Raw genomic sequence first — 25,659 nt, 5'->3', positions numbered from 1 at the left:
TTATTAGGATTTGGTAATCGTACAGTTTCGACCGGAAAAAATGATATGAAGATGATTGAATCTGTTAAGAATATTCAGGATAATGCGCAAGAGCTTCTCGAAGTTATATCACCAAATAAGAACGGTCTGCCGAATTCAGAGGGTCAAAGCAGCCAACCGCTATTAGAAAAGAACAACGTACAGATTGTTAAAAGGACGCCATCTTAATAATTAAATATGTGATATAACGATTACTGTACATAATTCGATTTTTAGTATACATATATAAAAATAATGTACAATATAATATTAGCGTTAAGATATTTGTACTTACATCGCAGTATTTTATCAATGTATGTGTAGGATGGTTTTGAATTGATGTTGTTTATTTATTATTGTCAATTTGTGTGATATTTATACTGAAACGGAGTAATTTGTGTTATATGTTATTATCTAATCAATGACATATTAAAAAGTTATATTGCAGATGTAAAATATAACTTTCACCCTACTGACTTAAATGAATCTCGTTCTTTAAAAATTACATTATTGATTTTTAAGATATACTATAGACTATTTTAAATAGCATTTATGGAGCATTTAAGTTTTGTTTTAAATATGAACTATCGAATACACAGATTGGATTATGATTAAGTTTTTTGTACAAATACTTTATTGTATAACCTTTATTATTATGTTCCTCTTAAGTGTTTGTATTTACGTATTGTTTTATTTGCGAACATACTGCAATTTTATTCTTTATTGTTGCGTTTCAGACAATTTTTATGTAATCATTTAAGATATACATGCATACAATGTATATCAATTTATAGTTTAATTCATAATTAGATTTTTACTTATAAATACATTTTATAAATAATTTAACTGTAGTTTTATTTTTAATGTCGATAGATCAATAAACACAAATTTATAATTAATTATTTTATTAATTTAAATAAATACTTATAATCACAATAAATAAATAAATGCATCGTTTTTGAGTCCACATTTCACTCGATTAAAAAATTCCCGACTGAAATGAATGCAGAAAACGTTCACCCTGTTGTATAAAAAAACCTTCACACCTTTATATTATAAACTTAATCTTATAAATGCGAAAACTGGTATTACCATAATATATAATAAATGCACGATTTCAATAGAACGATTCACAATTGTTGCCGCATGAACAACGATGAACATTTACTAAAATTATATACTTAAAAATAACTTTGCTTTTCTTGATAGATATCATCGTTGTTAATGCAACGTATTCAAATGTTTTTTTAATATATAACTGAGGCAAGATAACCGATAGACAATCATGAGTTCTAAATTTCGCAATAAATACAATTTTAATACGAATGACTATTAAATGGGAAATAAATTACTTAAAATTAACTATCATATTAAATTATGGGAGACGGATCTCCTCGGCGGATGAAAGTGTAGTACAAGTTATGAGACTAGGCTAACAACAGTTCTTTAACAGTGATCTAGTCACCGAAGTCAGTTTCTGCGAGACGACTGAAGCTATGTGAGAGCTGCGTTGCCAGATGAATCTCGTCGTTCTGTCGTGATTGTCTACGCTGTCGACACGAACCTGCAACATCACACACCTTTTCATAAAAATGTTTTTAACTTTCGATCACATTCAATACATTAACATTAATAATGTTATAACAAAAATAATAATTGTCACAAGTACATCTTTTAAAACAACAACAATGGTAATAAATATAATTATTGTATAAATACATCAATGTTAAAATCACGAATATCTGTAAAATTTCAGTTTAGAAAGCAGTAAGAAAACACTGAAAACATATATACAAGTGTGAGTCAAACGATAATCTTTAAAATGTAATAAAAATTCAAAACACAATTCTGTAAATTGTCATTAGTGTTACATATGGTTTGATGAGTAGATTACATGTGGCAATATGAATCAATCATACACTACTACGGCACAGCAGTAGCTTAAAATATCCACCGCACATGAAACATGCATTATATCATTTGCTTTTTCGTAAAGACGGTATGAATCCTACTAATCAACGAATGAAATTTGAGTATAATGATACAAATGTAAAAGAGCAGACTTATCTGGACTAGGTCAGCACACCAGGTAGTGACATTAATATCTATTGAAACAAAAATAACTGAGTATACTGAGCATATCACATTGTCTATAATGTTCTGCAGTTCCACAAAGCGTTTTTAAGCAGAAAATGATGGCTTCCTAACAATAGTTATAACTGGAGATAAATCCTGGATTCACTACCACTGAATAGAACAAGAACCATTCTTTAACTTTTCACTGAAACAATGAACACAAGCATCTTCCAGAAAGATCATGCTGACTTTCTTTAGTGTAAAACAAAGAATAATTTCAAAACACTATGTATCCAAAGAAAATAATACAAAAATCATCTCTGATTTCATCTCTACATCTTTATACTGTTGAAAGAGGAAATGAGAGAGAAGCGAGGTTCAGGTCCAACAAAGAGGTGCTGCAGTGGGTGCACTCTTTTTGAGTGCGCATGTTTTTAAATGTATCTGTACATTTTCTAAGCGTTGTATTTAGCATCATGGATACTACGTAGAAAAATATGTATTTTTTAGAAAAAATATCGGATAAAATATATTTAAACTTTTCATTTGGCTCTCTTTGTATCAAATATATTGAAGGTAAATATCTTTAAATATCCATATAAGTTATAATTGTTCTACAATAAATTCAAATTAGCCTTAAAAAAGAGAAGTTTAGGTCTGACGAAGATGTGCTAGTTTTTTAAACTGCGCAGCTTTCTATATGTATCCATTCATTTTTCAAACTCTTAAAAACATGTATCGGTTGATATGAATATTATATATATATATAGAAAAATTATATGCTTTAAGCTATTTAGCAAATTTATAATAATTTTTGCTTTAATATTACATAATATTAAATCATGAAATAAATTAAAATATTTTTTTTATTTCACATGATTTTTATATAGTTATCATTACTAACTATTTTTTATTCATTATAGTTATATATTTTTTATATTTTAATTTTAGTTTAGGACACGTTTGATGTTAGTTAACATATATTTTGAAACGAGAATGAAATTTAAACTACTGGATTTGTCTTATTTTGATTAAATCAACACAGAAAACAATTTAAATACAACCAGTGGTGGCAATAAAACAATCACTTAACCAATCTTTAACTATTTAATGGTTGTTCTATTGATATTTTTTAAGCCTTTTTAAGACAAATTTATATTTGCTGTACCATACAAATTTAAGATGATTTTTCACGAAAAAAGTATAAATTTGGCTGATTTTTAAGTATTATTGTGGTAATAAACTGTTAATTTTCTCTAGTAAGGAAAATATTAAGTCAAATATTCGAAAATTTCAGACTTGACTTTGGGTGAAAATAACAAATATATAAAAAAAAATCATCATGCTAGACTTTGTGTTTTGCTACTACACTTAAAGCAAATTTAGTTTTAAAAAATCACTTTTAGTCAATCTTTTAATCAGTTTTATAACATATTTTTAATATTATTTGATTTATCGATTACTAAAAGTGTATATTGATTAACGTCACTCTTGATATTTTCTGACACATATTCTATAAATATATATCATAGCGGAAAAATAGCGACAAAATTGTTTTAAAATAAAACTTCAAAATAACTTATGAACTAAATACATTTGACAATTTTAAAATTAGTATTTCATTTAAGTCATCGATATTATTCATAGACATGCTTTTATTTTGTATAATAGAAATAATAGATAAACACATGATCTTCATACTAATTAAAAACAATTAATTAACACAAATAATGTAAAGATTAGCCACACAATCTATACGTGCATACTTTAACTACGCTACCTATTTAAAGAATTCTACTGTCGTATTGTGGACGGTCTGTAATTGAAGGAATGCATTTATAATCTATTTCGTCCGATATGTTACACAAAATTGTCTTCAAAATTGAATTCAAATGAAATATAATACTAACTTGTTTAGGTTGTAGCACTTTAATCGAATGGAGAGTCGCTCCTCCGCCGTTCTTGATCCTCAACGTCAATTTCCCCAACATTTCAGTAGTCGTGGCTGTGGCGCTCTTCAATTCCTTCTTGGCTCCGCGTCCGGTCTGCAAAATCAACAATTTCATGTATAAGCATCACAAACATAACCCAAAAGTGTTGTGGATTTATTCAATTGAGTAGGCGTTGAAAACCAAGAGGTCGTAACCCAAATTGTTCAGTCGATAATTCGAACATTACACTAAGTATTTTTACCGGCGTGAAAGAATTGTATAAATATTCAAATGGCCGCTTTCACTGTGTCAATCTTAAAGAATGTGTTAAATATGCAAAGTACCTCCTTTTCCACTTTGAGGATCATCGGTCCCATTGTAAAGTCGGTCTTGACTGTCGTGTGATTGGCCATTATGTTGACAGTCACGTCGCCGCTCCTCTTCAGAGAAGACAATCCAAAGAGCGTTCCCTTAGCTCTGGGTTTGCTCCTCTTGTTCTGTTTTCCCTTATTCTTCTTCTTCTTATTCTTCTTCTTATTGCCGCTTTCGTTGGAAGCCCTATTTCCGGTTGGCGTTGTGTTGCTGCTTTGTACCGAATTCTGGGCCATCGTAACCGCATTCCGAGTGGTGGCTGTCGTTTGGGTGCTGGATTCTATAATCAATTCAGCTGTCGTCTTAGCCTGTTCTGCCTTTTCGGTAGTCGTAGTTCTAGCTGTCGTCTGTTCTTTGGTGGTAGACACTTGAGTAGTTGCCGCTTTAGTCGTGGCAGAAGTTTGAGGAACGGACACTGTAGATATTCTTATGATAGATACTGGCGAAGAAGATGTAGAAGGAGACACTTGGATTGTAGTCGTTGCTGCCTTCGGTGATACTGCAGCTTTGGTTGAGGGCATATCTTCCGTCACTTTGGTCTCGATTTCATTCAAGATTGTCGTCATCTCTACGCTTTTGCCAAAACGCCTCTTAGAATGTCCCTTGCGTTTCCTTCAAATAAGATTAAAATATAACATAAATAATCATATTCTGAAATAATATATATGTAAATATCTTACTTATTTTTGTTGCTCTTTTTGACTCCTTTCTTTCCGCTCTTTTTCTTGGTGTCTACAGGTTGAAGCCTAACACTCACTGGATCGTAGGATTTCCTTAAAATGTTGTTCATGCGTCCAAGAATGTTGTCAACGAATCGGTTGTATTTGGCTACGTATATTGCTGGCATGCGATTGCTTGTAGGTGGTTTTTCAACTATAGCTCCTGTTTGGAATTTTAACGTAATTCTTAAGCATTGTTTCTTGAATATTTAGTAAAAATATACTACATAAAACTTGACCGAATCAAATTTGTATGTTGTTACAATTCAATGTGTTTAGTGTAGTGTATGTATTCTTATGTATGTATCTTAGACTTATTTATATTTTCAATGTTTATATATTTTAATACTTATTTTTATGATGTGTTTATATTATTATGAAAATATTTTTTTATAAATATATTAAAGAAAATTTATACTAAGTAATATAAAATTATATTATCTTAAAATATTCACAACTGTTAATATTTTTAATAAAATTAATTAAAAATATTAGATAACAAACTTTTTTAAATTAATTGATTTATTGACTTATTATAATATACGTATAGTAGTTTTAATATGATTTTAGAAACATCGCTGAATTATTCGATTAATATTTAATTTAACTTGTATATTTTAAAGCATTTTTTAATATTATATGTTAAATATATACACTTTGATAAAATTCAATTAATCATTATTTCTTTATCTTATTTTTAGTCATAAAATAAATAACTTTTACTATATTAAGCTCTTTAAATTTTACTAATTTATTATATTTATATAAATCGAAAAATAATTATCATATTAGAAAATTACTTTATTTTAATACTACAAAATATTTTATAAATATATTATATGTCTTTTTACTAAGATAATAAAGAATTCTATATCTTAAATTATAAATAGAATTATTAATTAAAAATATATTTAATCCTACACATATTTTTTATCCAAAACGATTTAAGATCCATTCTAACAAATGTTAGGTTTGAGATAATTTTTTAAACATCAATACGATATTTTATAGAAAATTTAATTTGTATATCCTTAAACATATATTATATATCTATGTAAAATAACTGTTACATATGCACATCGATAAAATATAAATTAAGTTTCATCTTCCTTATATTTGTTTTAACCATTTTATTATCATTTAAAAATAACTTTTACTTTCTCAAATTCTAAACCCCTCTATTTTATTAGTGTATTATATGATATTTATATAATTAAAAAAAATAGAAAATTATTTTATTATAATGCTACGAAATCTGTTATTTTAATATTTGTATATTTTAGAAAATAAATAAATTTTAATATCTTAAAATTATAATAATTGTTATTATAATTAATAAATATATTAACGAATAAGCATATTTTTCGAGTAAATTGTTATAAGACTCATTCTGATATATTTTATGTTTAAGATCATTGATTTATCGAAAATATAAAATTGTATTTTAAATTAATTTTTATATTTCAAACACATTCTTTATACGCAAATTAATTCATATTATTTTCTACATCTTTGATATGTGTTTTTTAATTTTATTATTATATTAAAAAAATACTTGTACTTTTAAATTCTCAAACTCTTTCCACTGGTGTTTATTGTATTTATATAATACGGGGGAAAATTATCATATTAGAAAAGGACTTTTACTTTATTATATAAAATCTGTTTTTTTTTAATTTATTATAGATAATTTAATATTTTACTAAATTAAAATCTTTAGTCTAATTATATACAAAATCGTTACTTATTATAAAAATATGTAATAAAATTATTTTAAAATATTATTTAAAAATATATGAAATGCCAAAATTTCTCCTAATAAATTGATTAAATAATAATAATTTTAAATATATATCTTAGAATTTTTTTTAAATAAATTTAATAATATATGAAAAAGAAAATTCCTTTTCTTTATTATAATAATATGAAATCTGTTTTTTTTTCATATAAACTACTATTAAATTTAATTTATAAACTATTATTAAATTTAAGTTTTTATATAAGAAAATAAATCATAATATTATCTTTAAGGTCAGTAGTAAAAAATATCTATGGATTCACCTTGACAGAGGTTTGTCTTGGAGAACTTATATTTGGAAAAAAAATAAGCAACTGGGACTCCAGATTAACTGGCCGTAAATCAAAACTTTCATTAGCAAATAAATACTGATATACAAAGAATGATTCTAATATGGGCATACGGAGCTCAGATCTGGGGTGCTTCTTCCAGGTCAAATATAAATATTGTACAGAGGCTCCAAAATAAAGTGCTCTGTATCTAAGAAACGCTCCTAAGCGAGTACATTGACAGTGACTGTAAGTGCAAAAGTGTTCAAACTGTGATAAAATATATGTGCATAGACTATATAAAAATACTAAAAGTACACCATAACAAACTAATTAAAGAACTAATCAGTGTCTCAGCTAACATTACTAACAAAACTAAATCAGAAATATATTTAAAAAAATGTAGGACAGGTGAAGAAAGTTCCACTGGGTATCTTTCAACGTATTATTATCTATCCCTTTTTATTATAAATCAAGGTAAAGAAAAAAATAGTTATAAAAATCACTCCTTGTCAAAAAGGTAGATGTTATGCCATTTGCGGTTGAATACCACAAAATTAATTTCTCGATCATTTTCTGACCTAGCACGCTACAAAAAACGCTCGACTCTCATCGTCCTTGACCGTCTCCAAGGTCCACGGTAACTCTTTCGTTTTGCGACACGCACAGAGACGCGCCGGGTTTTTAATTACGAATCGCGGCTACGTAGCGGAAGAGCCGTCCGAACAGTTATCCGACCCTGTTATTTCTCGATCGGCCAATAAATTTGTATTATCATAAAAATATATCTCTAGCTTCATTAGGCCGGCCGCCATGAAAATGGGAAGCGAGCAGCAGCAGCGTGCTTGGAAATTTAATTGGCTTTTCCTGTCCATTATGGACTAGTTGGACTATTTTTTTATTTTCATTGAACGCACGTGAGAATCGATCGTTCTCTTCTTTAGTTAATTAGGGCTTTCTCTGAAGGCATTTCATGCGCGCACTATTTTCTAAAACATTTCAGAGAAACGGTGAGAATAAATGCTTTAAAAAAAACATGATATTCTATAATAATCTAACTGCACGTTACATATGCCGCACAAAAAAACTAACCAGCGTCAACTGGTACAATAGTTACTATTGCACTTACACCCTATCGTATTTTTAAGCAAAATGCTTTTTGATTGCTTTTTTTATATCACTCAAATAAAAATATCATGATAATAATACAATCATGAACTTTACAAATAGGATTAAAATTACTATTGTATAAATTAGTTCATTATATTGATTATGTAGATTTATCCAGTCCTATTTTTATATTTTATTCTTTATTTTCTTTCGTCCTTACAATTTATTTATTCATGCTCAATTGATATTTTAAATATTGTTTTAAATCATTATAAATTGAAATAGGATCTAGATATTTTGCAATTAAAACCATTGATTCTTGTATATTAATTTTATGCAATGCTAAAAACTTAATTATGAATGTACATAATGGCAAAAATACTCTTTTGAACTAAGTGAACATTGTCCGAATAAACGTGAGTAGATCAACGTAATTCAAATGTAATACTCTGTTGTATAATATTCTGATAGTGACGGTATTATGTTTTTCTGCAATATATTTATATAATTGCTATTAAAGTAAAGTGGCTGTAATCAATCAAAATGAACTAAAAATGAAGTTAGCTCAATTATATTTAAGGATATAAATATGTTAATTGTATCAAACACTATCAAAATACTATTAAATACATTTTTTTATAGAGCAACGAAAGATGTCTGAAGTGACAATTATATTTGAAGATGAACTCTTAATATTATAGTGCAACCAACTATAATGCAATATCATAAATTATAGCTTATAATTTATATTACAATTAAACTTATGCAATTAAATATATTACATATAAAGCATTTCATATACTCAATTTATAACGAAGACGTAGTATTAAAATATTATATCTCAAACAAACGGATCGTTGAAATAATTCAAAAGAACCATGGTAAAATTTTAGGATATATAAATATACATATATAGTTTGTTTTATATTAATTTTATATAAATATGGGCTACTTTTAATTGCACCATAATTGTTTTTAAATTTAATTAAAAAATATTAATGTATTTGTTACGTTATTTTTATAACAAAATGCAAAATACAAAATTTATATTTAAAATTATCTGAAAATGATAATGCATTTTAGATGCTTTTTTCGTATAATTAATCAATAGAATTATATATAAAAATACAGTTTTAATTTATATTTAACTGTAGTTTAAATCTAATCGAATTCAGACACGTGCACGTGTACTGAAACCGTCCGGTTTTTTGAGATTAAAAAAAAAATTGAATCGTTTTGAGGATGAACCGCGGCAAAAGACGTTTGTCTTTCGGTCCCTGTCTCAGTCGACCTTAATAAAAACGTGTTTGAGTCGGAACTACCGTTACACTAACGCTCAATACAGGTCTCGTTGGTGTCGAATCGGCTTAATAGACGGAACCCTCCCACACTTATTAAAACCACCTGTGACCGAGTCTTCAAACTACCGAGAAAGCGAATAATTAAAAAAGCATCAAACAGTTTACTATATATCTGTAAAATCACGTTGAAGTGAAACAAAGTTAAATTTCCATTGAAACGCGGAAAATGTATGGGAGAGACATCGACGCGCGCTAAGCGGCAAACCCGCGCAAAATCGAAATCATACATTTTACTACCGAGTATTCGATAATAATTGAATTGCATCACTTGCGTAAGCTTAAATTTATTGTTTTAAGATGATTTATGATCGAGTCAAGGACGTAGAAAGTTTTCCGAAGGCCGCACTTGATTGAAATTGTCTCGCCTACGACGCTCCTACGTTTTCTACCTTAAGTTTAGTAGGTGACACACTGACACCATTTCTCCATTAACAAGTCCAGCGGCTTCCACGACGGTCACTCTTTCTTATGAATTAAAAAAGAAACTCGGGAGAAGCACCTGTGTATATGTGTGTTTTGTATGCATATTAAAACATGTTAATTTTATATAATAAAAATAATAATATCTATCAACCACTACATAACTACGATGATGCTGAGGAATGGGGGTGGGATATTGCGGTCAAAAGTCTAGGTCAGTTGTCGTTGAGCGTTTTGTTAAAGTCAGATAGCATCAAGCTTGATGTGTATCGTTTTTTATATATAAATGTCTAAGCAAAAGCTAAAGGTGTTTTGTCGGTGGAATAAAGCGCCGTTACGGGTTTTATTTTAGATTATAAAAAAAACGATTAGTAGATGTAAAGCAAAAAATGATCAAACGTTACAATCTGTGATTAAAATTAAATTAATTTCACTAGACAATGTCACGCTAGTTAAAAAATACTGAATCAATAACGCGTGATGTTCTGACAGATTAATAAAAAATAAACTAGGCACAATCTTCGCTAGACCTTTTGACCATTAAATTAAAACACATAGTCAAAATAAATATTTTCGTCTATTGAGAAATACTTTCTGTACAATCTGATTTAAAAAACATGAGTGTTCCATTGACAATTTAGTATTGTTGCTCTTCGTGTGTTATTTTTTAAATATATTTGACACGTTGCCACCGTTGATCTGTGACATTGATCTAGGCGTTAATTTAACTTTAATTCCAGATTAATATTATCGGTGAAAAATTTTCATTTTTGTAATTGTTCATAATAAATAGACTATTAGATAAATAAATAAATAAATACTTAAATGATAATTTTTCGCTTACGTAATATTCAATAAATAATATTGCATGCTGCGTTGACTTTACCCCGTTGAATTGATCTTAAAAATGTATGTCTAAGTGTTCGATTCGAAGAGATTGTGTTAAATCGACCGCTTTGAAGACACGTCCGGTTATTGTTGTTATATATTTTATAATAAATAAATAAATAAATAATATGATGAACACATTCCTATTGTACCGTATATACAACGCGTGTCTTCAACGCGGCTGGTATTCGAAGCACACCGAGGCAAAATCTTATCGTACACATTCATACGCGTGTATCTCTAGAACTATCTGATCATTTTGGGCTTTTCGTCGGCGTTAGTGAGTTTCTGGACTTTCCTACTGGACTTTTTGCGGTGTTGGTGATCGCTTTTCCCCCTGCTCTTCTTTTGCGCAACGCTCTTCTGTCCCTTCACCGATTTCGACTCACGTGCTCTCCTGGCGTCGATTACGTCGTCTCCGAGGATCTCTTCGTCGTCATCGTCGTCATCATCGTCGTCGTCGTCGTCTTCATCGTCATCGTCTTCTTCGGGATCCAAAGCGTCTTCGATATCATCTCCGTCATCGTCTTCATCGTCTTCGTCATCGTCGGTGTCATCGTCTGTGGATGAAGCTACGGGCTGGACCAATTGCTGAGCGGCAACCTCTCCGACTACTGAAGCATCAGCGACGTTATCGGCAGCATCTAAGGCAGCTCCTTCGGCAACTTCGTTTACTTCATCACCATTATCGACAGATACGGCTAAAGTTTCTCCGACGGTTTCAGCGGCTGGTGCAGCTACGGTTTCAGCTACGACTGGTACTACTGGTTGGACTCCGGTGGATGGCGATACGTCATCGTCATCATCATCATCATCATCTAAATACAAAACCACAAATACGCATTAAAAAAAAACTCAGAAATTATCAGTTTATTTAAATATTACAAACAGACTCACCTCCCAAGATATCATCGAAGAATCGCTCTAAATAATCATCGTCATCATCGTCATCGTCCGATGCATCATCATCTTCATCATCGTCATCGTCATCGTCATCATCATCATCTATACAACAACAAAAAATAATTAAATAAACGTACATGATTAGACCCCATTAACATCAAAAATTATATATTTTTTCTGCGTAATTTTTTTAATACAGGATAAATATTTCCGCTATTATGTCTTTATATTAAGATAATATGTAAAAATGTGCGTATTTTTTAAAATCAAAACAACAATTCTGTATTATGTTAAAAACTTGTTTCAAAATTCACACGCCATTTATACCGTATCCATACGCTATGTAAATTTTGCACAGTTATACGAAGAATGTGTTATTAAATAGATATAACAGTGAAAAAAAATAATTTCAGAACGATGTTTATTATTGTGATCTATAAAATAATTTTTTACTCAAATTTACTACTTTTTATTTATTTATATTTTAGGCATACAAATAAAACATTATTTATTTATAAATACAATTTATATACTAATGAAAGATATTTTCATGGTCTCTATATATTTTTTAAAACTAACTATAATCATATATATAATTCAAAAAACAGATTTAAAATCATAGTATATCAAACTATGTAGTATCAAAAAATAACTACACGTTACACGTAGCATACGTAACGATGCATAATATTTGTGCTCTATAAAATAAATTTCAACCCGCAAAAAATCTCAGCGAGTAAAAAATTGATTAACTATTATACTATATTCATTTTTTTCTTCTCCTTATATATTACTGTTTTTTTTATTCAATAATGATATAATTTAGGCATAGAAATAACATATTAATTTAATGAGATAAGGCTTATAAGTTTAGAATCATAATAATTTTAAGTTTGCAAAAAATTTAAAAGCAAATATTACTATTCATGAAAAATGTTTTAGCCACCTTTAAATAACATATAATTATATTATTTGTAGTATTTTTTTAATCTACACATACTTAACTATATACGATTTTTAAAAACTTAATATAAGCATATATATAATACAAAAAAACGATTTAAAATCATAGTATATTAAAATATGTTGTATAATACCAACGAAAAAAAAATAACTACGCGTTACACTTAGCATACGTAACGATATATAATATTTGTGCTCTATAAAATAAATTTCAGCCGTCATAAAATCTCAGCAACTAAAAAATTAATTAACTACTAAGCTACAGTTTTTTCTTGCCTCTATATATTACTGTTATTTTTCTATACAATAATAATATATTTTATGCATATAAATTATATATAAATGTTGTATATATACAGCTTTTCTTTCATATATTCTGTATATGTTCGATAGCAAAATTCAATGTGTCATTTTTTTGCAAAATAGCGACAAGAATAAAAATTTAAACACTCGTAACTCAGTAGGTTTAAATTTTAACGAAAAGATCGCTATACATGAAACGTTTAAAAGCCTAAACTACATCTAAATAAAATATAAAAAAAATAGTTTTTTGCTTCAAAACAAGCGATGTATCAGTTCGATCGGACCCCCATACGAGCCATTTTGAGACTTTCAGAAGAGTTAACGCTCTTAACTGCTTGGTTTTAAAGATTAAAAATTTAATTTTTAGTATCGTATAGAACTACCGAGCACCCCCTATACGTTTTGTATGAAAAAAATATATAATTTTTTTTTACAAAATGGCGGGCAATGTAAAAATTAAAAGTGTCATAACTTTGCAAAATGAAATCCTACTGAAAAATTTCGTATGAAAAAAGTGTTAAGAAGGATGATTTGCATTTAAAAACAGTTTTTAATTATTTATTTTTAATAAAAAACGAGTCAATATTATTAAGTGTATCTATACCAGATTTTTAAAAGTTACTATAATCATACCTACATACAAAAAAAACTAAAAGAATAAAAATCATAGTATATATCAAAGAATTTATAGTAATATTAAATAACTACACCTAATAAATATATCTTAGTGAAGAAATCGATTCTTTATAATTAATTAAGATAAAAAAAAAATTGAAATGAAAAATAAATGAAAATCATCATAATTTAATACAATTTAAATATAAATAACACATAGTTATGTAATTTTAAGTGTATTTGTAGTATTTTTTAATCTACATATACATATTTTATTTTAATTTTCAATTTTAACTGGCGATTTAATGCTACAAATGTATATTATCTATAATGATTGAAATTACAACTATATAATGAAGATATAATAACGTATCTTTGTAACACATACTAATGATTTTTAATAAGTAGTAAATACAAAAGAATTTAGTTCAATTCCCATATGAACATTAATATTTATTTTAATTTTATACTATCTAGGAGATCGGAATTAATCATTGATATGCATATATAATTATGAGAGGTTTCTTAGATTTTTCTAATCTCACGGATAAATAACGATTTCTATTAAGATATAATACAAATAATAATCTATTAGCTATCTAGTTAAAAAGTGTATTAATACAGCATAAACTCAATTTTGAGGTAAAGAATTTGGACGCCTAAAGATTTTTAATAGTCTAAAGAATGCTACTGAAGAATTTGCTTCTAACAAAATTAAATAATGAAACGCGGTTATATGTTAAAGCATTAAACAAATACATACGTAATGGAGAAAAACATATCGTTTGGCAAATTTAAGGCAATAATATTTTATTCCAAAAATCGAATACTTTCCAGCGATTTACTTTTGCATTTTAAGCGCTTTTAGTTGTTAGTGTTATATGCTTTTAAATGACAATAAATAAGTCACTAAATGCTACAAAAAAATACTTGAGAGATTGAGGCTTTTATTGTGGTGAATTTTATGTCAAAATATCGTGTTTGGAACTTAAAAACTGGTAGTGCTAGTTAGTAGATGAAAACAGTTCAAAAGAAAATATCATAATATCAAGTGCCCAAATTACGCTTGCTTATTTTTAGCAGTATCATACTATACAGATCTTTTTACTGTGTACTGAATTACACTGATTCGCGTTATTATATCTCAATTAAATAGCATTAAGCGGACATCCGCATCGCATCGAATAGACACAACAACTCCAGCGTGCCACTTGAGCTCGTCGATTCGCTCAAGCGATTTTCGTCATTTCGTCGATAAAAGAAAAGTATCTTCCGTCAATAATGAGCGATTCTCGTCGTCCGGGTGAAAACTCCGGCGGTCAAAAGTGGACCGAGAGACGATTTGTGGGGCACGTAACAACCGTTAAGGCGAATCGAATTTACCGCCGAGCTTTTCTATGTACCAAATAGACCGACGAGGGGGCTCTCGTTTCGGATCACGCGGTCAGTGGGGCGTAGTCTTGCAAATTCCCCCACTACCTAATATCGACTTGGAAAGTGATGTGCCCCCGGGGGCACCGCCCCCGGAGCGACGTCCTTAATCGCGGATGCGTGCAGTAAAAGTGATTCAGCGAAAGCGGAACATTCGCTCGGCAAGGTCATCTGCGGCACGGGGAATCCGCCCTCGAGGAGTGTTTCGGCTTTTTGACCTCGATTGGCGACGATAAATAAATAATTGGCTTAAGGAGATTTTATCTTATGCTACGAGAGCTATTATTAGAATTTAATTGCATAGTTATTATTTTTCACGCGTTGTATATTTTATATTTTTATTAAACTGATATATTAATTTAAAATATACGACAAAAAAAATGTCTTTAAATACAATAATTTTGCATTATACTAATGTACAGAAATGTTTTAACCTAATTATTTTAATAAAAAATAAGATTTTGTACTTTTCCGCTGTATATTTGAATTGTAACTGTAATTAAAATCCATTTCATATAATGCTTTACTATATTTTATAATTTATTGTGGAAAAATATTAAATTGCATTTTCTTATCACGCCTCTTTAAAAAAAGGAATTTTCGCTCCGCGGTTTAATTAAAAATATGTCTAAATAAGCTTATATATTTTTTATTAATAATTATATTTATGCTATAAATTTATTTTTTGTGCTTAAATTATGTTTCAAAGATTTTTTTTATTGGTTTATGGTATTAAAAAACCTCTTTTTTTTAAATAAAATATATAATTTCTCGTTGCCAGAAATAATAAGTATTTTTTTTTAAATAATAAATTAAAATGCGCGAAACTTGTGGCCGATGATTTTTTTTAAATATCTTACAATAACAATAAATAAAAATAATTTATTGTAATGTAGTTAAATCATGCATTGTGATTTAACTACACAGCAGTTTTACTAACAGGAAAGTAATGTTTTGAGTGTAAAACTTAAGATCATGGGCACGAAGCGTGAGTTTTTGAGCATGTTTTAAAATTATGTACCATTTGCCTTATGTAAAATAATCGTATTTAGCACGAGCTTTCGTTAATGATGTTCCAGACATTTTCAGATGTTGATCATAATACGTAAACTAAATGTAAAAATAATGTTCAAACTGCAGAGGCAAAAACATAAATCACACATTAAATATTGATTTAAGCTGCACCAGCTGTATTTAATTTACTAAAAATAGAGATTTTTTTTGTTTAAAATATTGTTACACATACGCAAATAACATTTCAAATTAACAACAAAAAGTAGAGTGAATCAAAAATATAATTAAAAGCCCAGAGTTAAACGTTAAAAAGTACAAAGCACCTCGAGATTGTTAGATATTGCTGAATTATACTATAAATAATTTACCAAAAAATAGGTACAATGTTTATTTGATTAAAATATTGTTACAAATACGCCATTATTATTTTAAATAACAACACAATAGCAAGATATTAACCAAAAATTAAAGTTAGAGCCCAAAGAATTGATCGTCCAGCACCCAGCACGCTTGCTAGCTGCGGTATATCACGACAGTGAGGGTACCACAATATATTAAAATATTCTACTAAAAATAGAGATATTGCTAATTTGTTTTATATTTTGTTACATACACGCTATTAACGTTTTGATTAACAATATTTTAACAAAAATGTCAGCAAATCGCGTCCAGTTCCCAACACGGTATTCCTAGTAATAATAATCGTTTCCTAATAAATTATATAATATAATATAAAAATTTACACAAAATTAAAAACGCGTAATATATAAAATTTATTACCTAAAATATTTGGAAATACAGCAAAAATGTTTTATTTTTGCTAATGAACAAACTACTCACTAGCTGAAGAAACGCAGTACAAAACAATTAATAAATAGTAACCTTTTAACGCTAATTAATTAAATAAATATCAATTTAAATATAAAAAATACATAATAAATATATTATTGAATCTCAAAACTAGTGCACCTGTACAAAGACAAACTGTACAATTTGTATGGTTGATAATTATGGGAAACTTTCGGTTGAATTCTCCGTGTTTTTTTTATTTTTCACAATTCAAAAAAATGTGCTTCTCATTAAGGTTGCGAGGTCAGGGCTCCCTAGATTCGTCTATTGCCGGAAGAGGCCACGAAAGTGTACCGCCTTTCATTAGCATAAGTATGCAGGTGTGACCGTAGAGAGTTCGCCAATAGACAATGTTATTGCTACAGCTGTAGTCGCGGTATTTGTTTCATCTCCAAACGTGGAAAGTTGGGTGACGAGCCACGTGCTGTGAGGGCGAATCAAAAAGTCTGTTTATAATTCAGACATTCAATAAAATAATAAAAAAGGAATAAGATAAAATCTTGTCATATAAAATCTAAAATATTTTATATGCACTTAACGTTAATTATGATTTTAATCACCAGAATCACAATAATAACTGTGATTTAACTTTTAATATATTAGTTTACTAAACATCACTTTACCTACTTTATAAAAATGTCTACAATAAAATACAAAGCACCGTTTAATATGAATATTTCATTTGAGTTCATTATAAATAATTGCATTTATTTTAAGCTTAGTTAAATTTTAAAACAGAAACGGCACACAATTGCAAATCACGTTATATATATATTTAATTACATGCACCTCTGTTTATTTATTAGTTAACTACCAAAGTGTATCGTTAGCTAAAATTTCATGCTGAAATTTATTGAGCGTGAAACTATTGTTTTTATGATGTTCATAATCTGCTGAGATATAATCTAAGTTTCATAATATTATGCATAATTTATTTAAAGCACGTCTCGTACGTGCACATACAATCAACTGTGCATATGATAGCTATAGCTTTTAAAATGATAATGGACGGTTTCTTCGACGTCTTGAGGAATTGTTGTCTTAACAGTTTCAATGACCTCGTTTGTTTTCAGCTTCAGTCAGACTAGAATTTATATACGTACATATGTATGTATGCGGTATTGTAATTATGCAAATTGTTTTAAACTTTCACGCGTAACACAAAACCGAAAGGAAGTCATCATGTCAGACTTTTGGCGGCATTCGATCGACATAATTCGCGGTTAAGCCTCGGCTTAAGGACATCCTGCAGAACCAGTCGAGAGTTTATTTTAGTTCATTGCCCGATTGCCGTCGAGTTTGGTCGGCGAAAAAAAAACGAAATGTGCATTAGGCACTCAAGATGTATGCAAAAGCGAACGAAAAGACTTGAACATCATAACTAGAATTGGCAACCAAATATTTTTTATACTAAATTAAAATATTTGCTACAAAAAATTTCCAACATGACTTTAAATGTTGTTTTTATAAAAATAGTTATATTATTATGTCGGGCTTTATAAAAAAAATCCCTTAAAAATTGATTGATAATACTGTTCTGTATAAATATAATACTTTATATGGGCACATTAACTCTTTCAATGTGTAGCAGATGAACTACACTTTATCTTAAATGAACAACATTTCATGAAACTTTAAATTCACAATCACTATGACACTATTTAATATCATTAAGTGCTTTATTATATTCAATAGTTTCAGAGAGGCACAAACTGATCAAATATGATATTATGAAGTACTCACCATCTTCGAAGGCATCTTCAATGTCATCGTCATCATCATCATCGTCGTCATCATCATCGTCGTCGTCGTCATCAGATGCTGGTGCTGGTACGGCAGGCTGAGCAGTCTGGCGACCGCCCTGAGCCACCTGGAGGGCCTGAGGGGCCGCAGGGCCCTTCTTGGCGACAATTGGCGAGCCCTGCGTCAGGGCTATCGCCGTACAGCTGATCAACAGGAATATAAAGGCGATTTTCATATTTACACGCACCTATAAATAAAAAAAAAGGAATTCATTGTTAATCAAGTCAAAAGAGGCTGTGAAGCGAGCTTGCGTGCGACCTTTGCAAGGTCAACGCCATCGAACCCTTCGGTCATTTTCGATAAACAGTGTTTCATATCTTTGTTATTTTTATATATAATAACAGGGTTATTAAAATTGATTAGCTTAATGACATGATCATAAAAAAGCTGCAAGATTTATTTTTTTAAATTAATAATTTTTTAGCACATTTACAATTTTTTAATAGTTACTCTATTCCAAAAGTCGATTATTTAGAACAGTTATATAAATATGAATAAAACTTTAGTTATCTTTATTATATATATTTTATATTTATCTAAGAATTTATAACAAAATTACAAAAAAGTATTTTTATTAAATAATATTACTCAAAATAAGTTCAGAAGTAATAAGCATAAATTTAATTTAAAATCGTGTTTACACTATTAATATTAGGATTTAGCTTATATTGAAACATATATTCAACAAAAAAATATGTATTAAAAAAACGTTGTTTAAATTTTGATATATAAAATAATTAGTGAAGAAAATAAATTAGGATAAATATTAAAAAAATTAAATAATATTTACAATTCTATCATAGAGTTTATTGGTTTGCCTGTACATAGAGAGTTAATTGTTTAATAACATTAATCTTATAAATAAAATTTATGTATGTTTTAATTAGGAATATTAGAATATTTCGTTTGTCTACGTTTCGACCACCAATGCTGGGGGCATTATCTAACAACCCAAAAAGCTAAATAATCCGGTAAAAACTTAGATTTTTCGCGAGTATAATTATTTTTGAAATTCCGGGATTTATCGCGATTTTTGCTTACTTGTATTCTATATTTCGGTCGTGATTTTTCGGCCATGATCATTAACTAAAGTTGCGAATAATTCATGATCATGGCCGGAAAATCACGGCCGAAATATAGAATACAAGTAAGCAAAAATCGCGATGTATCCCTAGATTTCAAATATATATATATATATATATATATATATATATATATATATATATATATATATATATATATATATATATATATATATATATATATATATATATATATATAAAAAACAATTTTTAAAATATTATTATAATAATCTAGTTTTAAATTAATCAGGCTTTTTAAAAAAAATATTTACAATTTTTTAACTTAAATTTAAAATTAGGTGACTGGTGTAATAGACAACTGTCTAGTTTATTGTTGATTAAAGAGTTTAATTGCAATAAATAAAATAATATTTGTAGATCACTAGCATAACTTAAATATTGCACATTATATTTTAACACAGATTCAGATGAAAATTTAATTAATATATTTTCTTTTACATTGTTTTTCAGTTTATTTCAACGACGTTTCACCAAAAAAATCAATTATTTATGAGTTTATATGTGATGATTATGGCAGGAAAATCAATGTTCCAATGTATGCTCAGTGACAATAATAAACTATAGTGACAATGAAACCCATACATTATTAGGGAGTTATATGCATAAACAAATCTCTATATAAAAATACGTTTTGATGAGCTTAAGAATATAAACAAAATATGTTACTAGGTTAAAAACAAAATGTATAATTTTTTATAAAAAAAAACATGACAAAGTCGGATAATATGAATCTGTTTTATACGTTAGAGGTTTAGCCCTTTGAATGAATGATTAGTAATAGTAATAGAATAATGTGCTTTGCTTATAATTCATATCCTGCATAGTTATTAATCACCGCAGATGAGTGGAGCTCTTTGTGCTAGTTTCGAACGCGGATTTGTCCGAAACTTTCGCGTCGATTTTCCACGAAAGCTTTAACGGTACATGAAAAAATCAACAACCAGCTGCACACTCTTATCTTTGTCATCCGAACAGCCTTCGAACGAGCAACTTTACCCAAGAGGTTAATCAACTCTACAGCGATATAAACGCGCGGTCATTGTCAAAGCCAGTCTATCTCGTCGATCACCAAACACTGCACTTTCGGAAAATCGGAAAATTACCACCGTACATTGTTTTCATATTGCTTACCTTCGACACTGGTCCGAACGAGAGGAAATTTCAACAATACAGAGAATGATATCACTAATCACTGACGAGCATCAACTCGCCGTTTCGTACTCGAATGTGTTCGTACTACTACGGATCGGCGAGGTGTTTGCCGCGACGCGCTTTCAAGTGAAATAGCGGTCCAGGCGCCCGCCCGGCTCTTTTATACAGTTACGTCACGGGCACCACGTGACCTTGGTCCGGTGTCTATTCGCGACGGGGTGGGGGTAGAAGCTCCTCTCTCGAGTTTCCACGCGGCCTCAACTTTTCCCAGGCTGAAGATGCTCGTCTGTCTAAGAACTTGTTGGAGATGTGAACTCAAGGATGAAACACGTGTTTTTTTTAGTGTATAGAATAATGATGATGATAAAAATAATACTTTTTTGGTATACATAATAATAGGTATAACTACTTTAACAAGTTACAAAAAATATAAATATTTCGAGCTAAGATAACACACGAAACTATGTTTAAATAATATTTTTGGTGAATATGTATTTTACATTAGGTTCTAAAATATGTTTATATTTAAAGCTTTTGAGTTATCTGTTAAAATAAATTAGTAAACGTATGTATGTATGTTTCATTAATTTTTAAGACACTCCTGCCTTTCTCTGATGTACAATAAATATATATTGTAATATATGGAATGGCATCCGTTACAATTTTTGATCAATTACACTTTAGAAAAAAAAAATAAAAATATAGTTTTCCTCTGTATGAAAAAAAACTGAGCATCGTCTTTAGATCTAATATAAAACTAAGATACCTCTAATATACTAATAAAGCAAAGTATTACATATATTTTAAATGCATTTAATAAATCAAATAAAAATGTGCTATTAGTTTTTATTTTTTGCTTTTAAAGAACCGCCTTCCACACTATGTATGTAAAATTAAAAAATGGCGCTCTCTTAGCACAAGATTATTTTTTTTATTAAATCGAGCTATGAAAATCTATATAAATATACAAAGTATATGAACATATGTAAAATTATTTAAAATTTGTTATTAGATTTTTGACTCAACATGTTATGCTTTCTATTTTATAATCCATTATTATAATATACAATTTAAAACGCAGCTATAATTTTTTATACAATATGTGTCAGAATGATTTTTAAATAATCAGTGGTTACACATTAAATCAGTACTGATACTTAAAGTGATGTTTAAAAAAAATATTCTGATACATAAATATTTTATCACTTCACACATAGATGGAAAAATGTATTCCAATAAAACCAATAATCATTACAAAAAAAAACTAATTTTTTATTAATTTGAAAGGAATTTTTTGATTTTTTACTGTCAAAATTAGCTATATATTTATATTCTTAAATAACGAATACCGAAATAACGAAATTTCTAATATAACGAATCTTCAATTTGTCCGCGAAAAACTTTCATACAAAATGTTTTCATTGTAACGAAAACTGATCTCAGTATAACGAAATATTTTGATCCGAATTTAAGAATGACGTTACTACTAGACACTCAAATTTTTTTTATAAAAAACTACAAAAATGATCTGTCAATATTATAATAGGTTATTTTGATGCTGTAGTAATATTGTAATCAAAAATAAAATTAAAATATATCATCTTCTTTACATTTAATATAACAAATTTTCAGTATAACGAAATTTTTTATTCTTTATCGTGAGCTTCACTATACTGAGATTTCACTGTATATATAAATTATATATTCTATAGAGCAAATAATTATATCAGTCATGCCTTAGCTGTTGAAATATAAGTACGTTTTTTAATATATTATATCTGTATTGATGCACATCTGGACTCTATATTTTAATAAAATAAAGAAAATAGGCCACAAAATATACGATGACAGAATTATTACTAAGTAAACATTTTTTTATAATATCGCATGCTATGCGAATTTCTTTTAAAATCGGCAATTTCGACCACTAAAGGGATTTGTGTAGTGGTAGGTGATTCATAAGATGGTTTCAAAAAAATCGAACGAGAAAAAAAAATACCAAGAATAGTCCTGGTTGTGTGAGACCAGCAAAGATACACGCAAATACTACTCAAACTATTTATCAGTTGGCCTAGAAACTAAAACAGTCCGATACAACAATGCATAGACACATTAAAAATATATGGAAGGCTTGGAGATAAGTTGTATTGATTCCACACGAATTGCGCGAAGAAAACAAGTTAGTGCGTATCCGCATATTCCAAGAGCTTCTGTATCTTGAAGCTGATCGCCTTTTCTCAATTATTTGATAACCAGAGATAAGAAACAGATAATGTACTACAACAATCGTTGTAAAAGAACCTACCACAAAGCCCAGGCTCAGTTTAAAAATTTTTTTGTGCGAATGGTGAGGTTGCAACCTGACAAAACAACAAAATCTTGCATCGTTTGGATAAGGAGGTTTGCACCAGTCAACAGAAGTCGAATAATTCTACAACATGACAATGCGCGTCCTCATGTGACGAAATTGACTATATAAAATCAAGGAACTTGCCTGGAAGGTTTTATATTATCCACTTTATTCTCCGCATCTTGCTCCTTCTGATTACCATTTTTTTCGATGGATGTATCACTTCCTAGACAAAAAGAAAACAAAATTCAGACGATGTGAAATAGAGGCTATAGGAATATTTTGCATTAAAACCTTAAAAATGTTATGCTAATGAAATTAAAATAATATTTTTTTTAATTTGTTATAAAAACATTTGTTATAATAACATTTATTTTAGGATTACTGTTTTTACATTTAATTAAAATTAAATCATTTTTATTGTATAATATAATATTTTCGAATCAAATAATGCAATATTTTTTTTTAATATTTAATAAATAATATTCATATAATCAATCAAAAATCTACCCATTACTATAACCTTAAATTTGAACCATAAGTGAAAATGACAGAATTGACGTTTATACCATATAAAATTATTATGTCTACTACCGCTATTAAAAAATATAGATCAAACCTATTTTTCTTGAATAATGACGAACAGAATAATATAATTCACAAGTCACTGTTTCGAAATAATAATGCTTTTTTTATATTTGTTTTATTGTTACTAATAACATATTTTGTTGAATATTCCTTTGTTATTAATGAATAAGTTCAAATGTAAATAAAACATATTTAACAACTTCTTTGCTATTTTAAAATGATTTAATTAGATTAAAAATAAGCTACAGTTATTTTAAGTATATGCACGATTTGGTCATTTAAACACATCTGGGCCATTTCCCGGAACATTTTAACTAACGAGGTTGTAAAAAGAAATGGCAATGAACTTGAAAAACATGCACTGATTTTTACATTCAGATGAATATAAAAAATGCCTTAATGCTAACAGATAAAAAGATACAATTCCACAGTGAAATGAGTCAATCATGCGTGTTCATTAGTAGCATATATGAAACTCACTAGAAGAAAGCTCCGTATCGAGTTGCATAAAAGAGCTATAAAAATTATCTATCGATAGAAGAAAGTATTGATTCATCATAAGCACGCCAGCGATTCTCAAGCGTGAGAATTAATAAGAATTGCACACTGGTTTACATGCGATGATTGAATAAGGTTAAAAATATTAATGCAATTAGGTTTTTATTTCTTTCTCATTATAATTGGGTAGAAGAATATTGATTGTTTCCTTTTAATGAGAGATATTATTATAATCATGGTTTGTGATTGATCCGACGCGAGCATAAAGTGAAATGGCTCTCACGACTCTTGAGTAAAATCTAGTTCAATCTAATCACACCGATGGACGTTTTGAAATCGATTCCTGTTGGCAAACAACCATTGGTTCAGTTTTCTAAAAATACACCCAGTTTTGCTAGCCAACCTTAACGGTCTTGGATCAACGCCTGAGTGAAATTTATGCGACATTTATAATCACGACAGCTATCATTAATAAATAATCTATTACCAAATTTTTATTTTTAGAATTCTGTTGCTCCACTTTTAAAAATTCTATATTTATTTTAATTTAAAGCCAAATTTTTTTACGTCATATTATAAGTATTGATATCGAAATTATTAGCACATATGTAATGGAATATCAAGTACCAAATTCAGCAATGTAATCGAACATTTATTTTGAAGGACTCTAAATAAAACATGTATCGATTACTTAGTTAACTAAATAATACTGACATTTAAAAAAGGTTAAATCATTGTCTATAAAATATTTGTTCTCAAACATTTTTAATTTTAAGATTTACTTTTTGTTGATATTGTGTATTTTTTATTTATTGGATTTAAATAATATATTTGAAGTTAAGTTTTGATTATATATTTGATTATTATTATTATTATTATTAAATAATACAACAAAAATAACCGTTCAATATACAAGTAAAGCAATATTACGTTTAATCGTAATTATGTGTCAAAAATCTTCTTTTACAGTAATATTATAAGTCAACATAAGTATTCTTAAAAAAAAATTTACTACAAATACATTTTAATAACAATTTAAACACAATTTATATATTATTTATTTATTTATTGCCTATTGTCTGTGAAAATAAAATATATTATGGTATATGCTTAATCAAAATAAAA

At 28.5% G+C, this 25,659-nt stretch overlaps 2 protein-coding genes across 10 annotated transcripts in view; one reads left to right on the top strand and one right to left on the bottom strand.

The window, feature by feature from the left end:
• LOC148227196 (sodium-independent sulfate anion transporter) overlaps positions 1-917 on the top strand; it is a 36,331-nt gene extending 35,414 nt beyond the window's left edge. For all 8 annotated transcript variants that reach the window (XM_088202957.1, XM_088202954.1, XM_088202953.1 and 5 more), the window contains one exon: positions 8-917. In XM_088202957.1, coding sequence (XP_088059083.1) covers positions 8-207 — 200 coding nt within the window. In that variant the 3' untranslated portion in view covers positions 208-917. The remainder of the gene's footprint in view (positions 1-7) is intronic.
• Positions 907-21,297, bottom strand: LOC148227195 (uncharacterized). Of its 2 annotated transcripts, none has more exons than XM_088202960.1 (8): positions 21,078-21,297; positions 18,784-19,030; positions 11,860-11,967; positions 11,352-11,780; positions 5,078-5,279; positions 4,370-5,009; positions 4,005-4,139; positions 907-1,582 (listed from the first exon to the last, which is right to left on the bottom strand). In XM_088202960.1, the coding sequence occupies exons 2-8, from the start codon at positions 19,016-19,018 to the stop codon at positions 1,451-1,453; spliced, it is 1,881 nt and encodes a 626-aa protein (XP_088059086.1). In that variant the 5' UTR covers positions 19,019-19,030; positions 21,078-21,297; the 3' UTR covers positions 907-1,450. The 2 variants fall into 2 exon arrangements, with proteins under 2 accessions (XP_088059086.1, XP_088059087.1); XM_088202961.1 differs by lacking the exon at positions 907-1,582 and adding an exon at positions 3,840-3,910.
• Positions 21,298-25,659: the final 4,362 nt, after the last annotated feature.

The sequence above is a fragment of the Plectrocnemia conspersa genome, unplaced genomic scaffold (assembly GCF_051122295.1).
Source record: "Plectrocnemia conspersa isolate PC_06_02 unplaced genomic scaffold, ASM5112229v1 ptg000013l, whole genome shotgun sequence".
Taxonomy (NCBI): Eukaryota; Metazoa; Arthropoda; class Insecta; order Trichoptera; family Polycentropodidae; genus Plectrocnemia; species Plectrocnemia conspersa.
This window is presented reverse-complemented; position numbering and strand designations above follow the sequence as displayed.

Excerpts from the sequence above, each read along its gene's own strand:
- LOC148227195 (XM_088202960.1), bottom strand. The coding sequence starts at position 19,018 with ATGAAAATCGCCTTTATATTCCTGTTGATCAGCTGTACGGCGATAGCC. Across the intron at positions 11,781-11,859 it reads CTTCGATGATATCTTGGGAG|ATGATGATGATGATGATGAC; the intron begins GTGAGTCTGTTT and ends TTTTGTATTTAG. Across the intron at positions 4,140-4,369 it reads TCCTCAAAGTGGAAAAGGAG|ACCGGACGCGGAGCCAAGAA; the intron begins GTACTTTGCATA and ends TTGATTTTGCAG.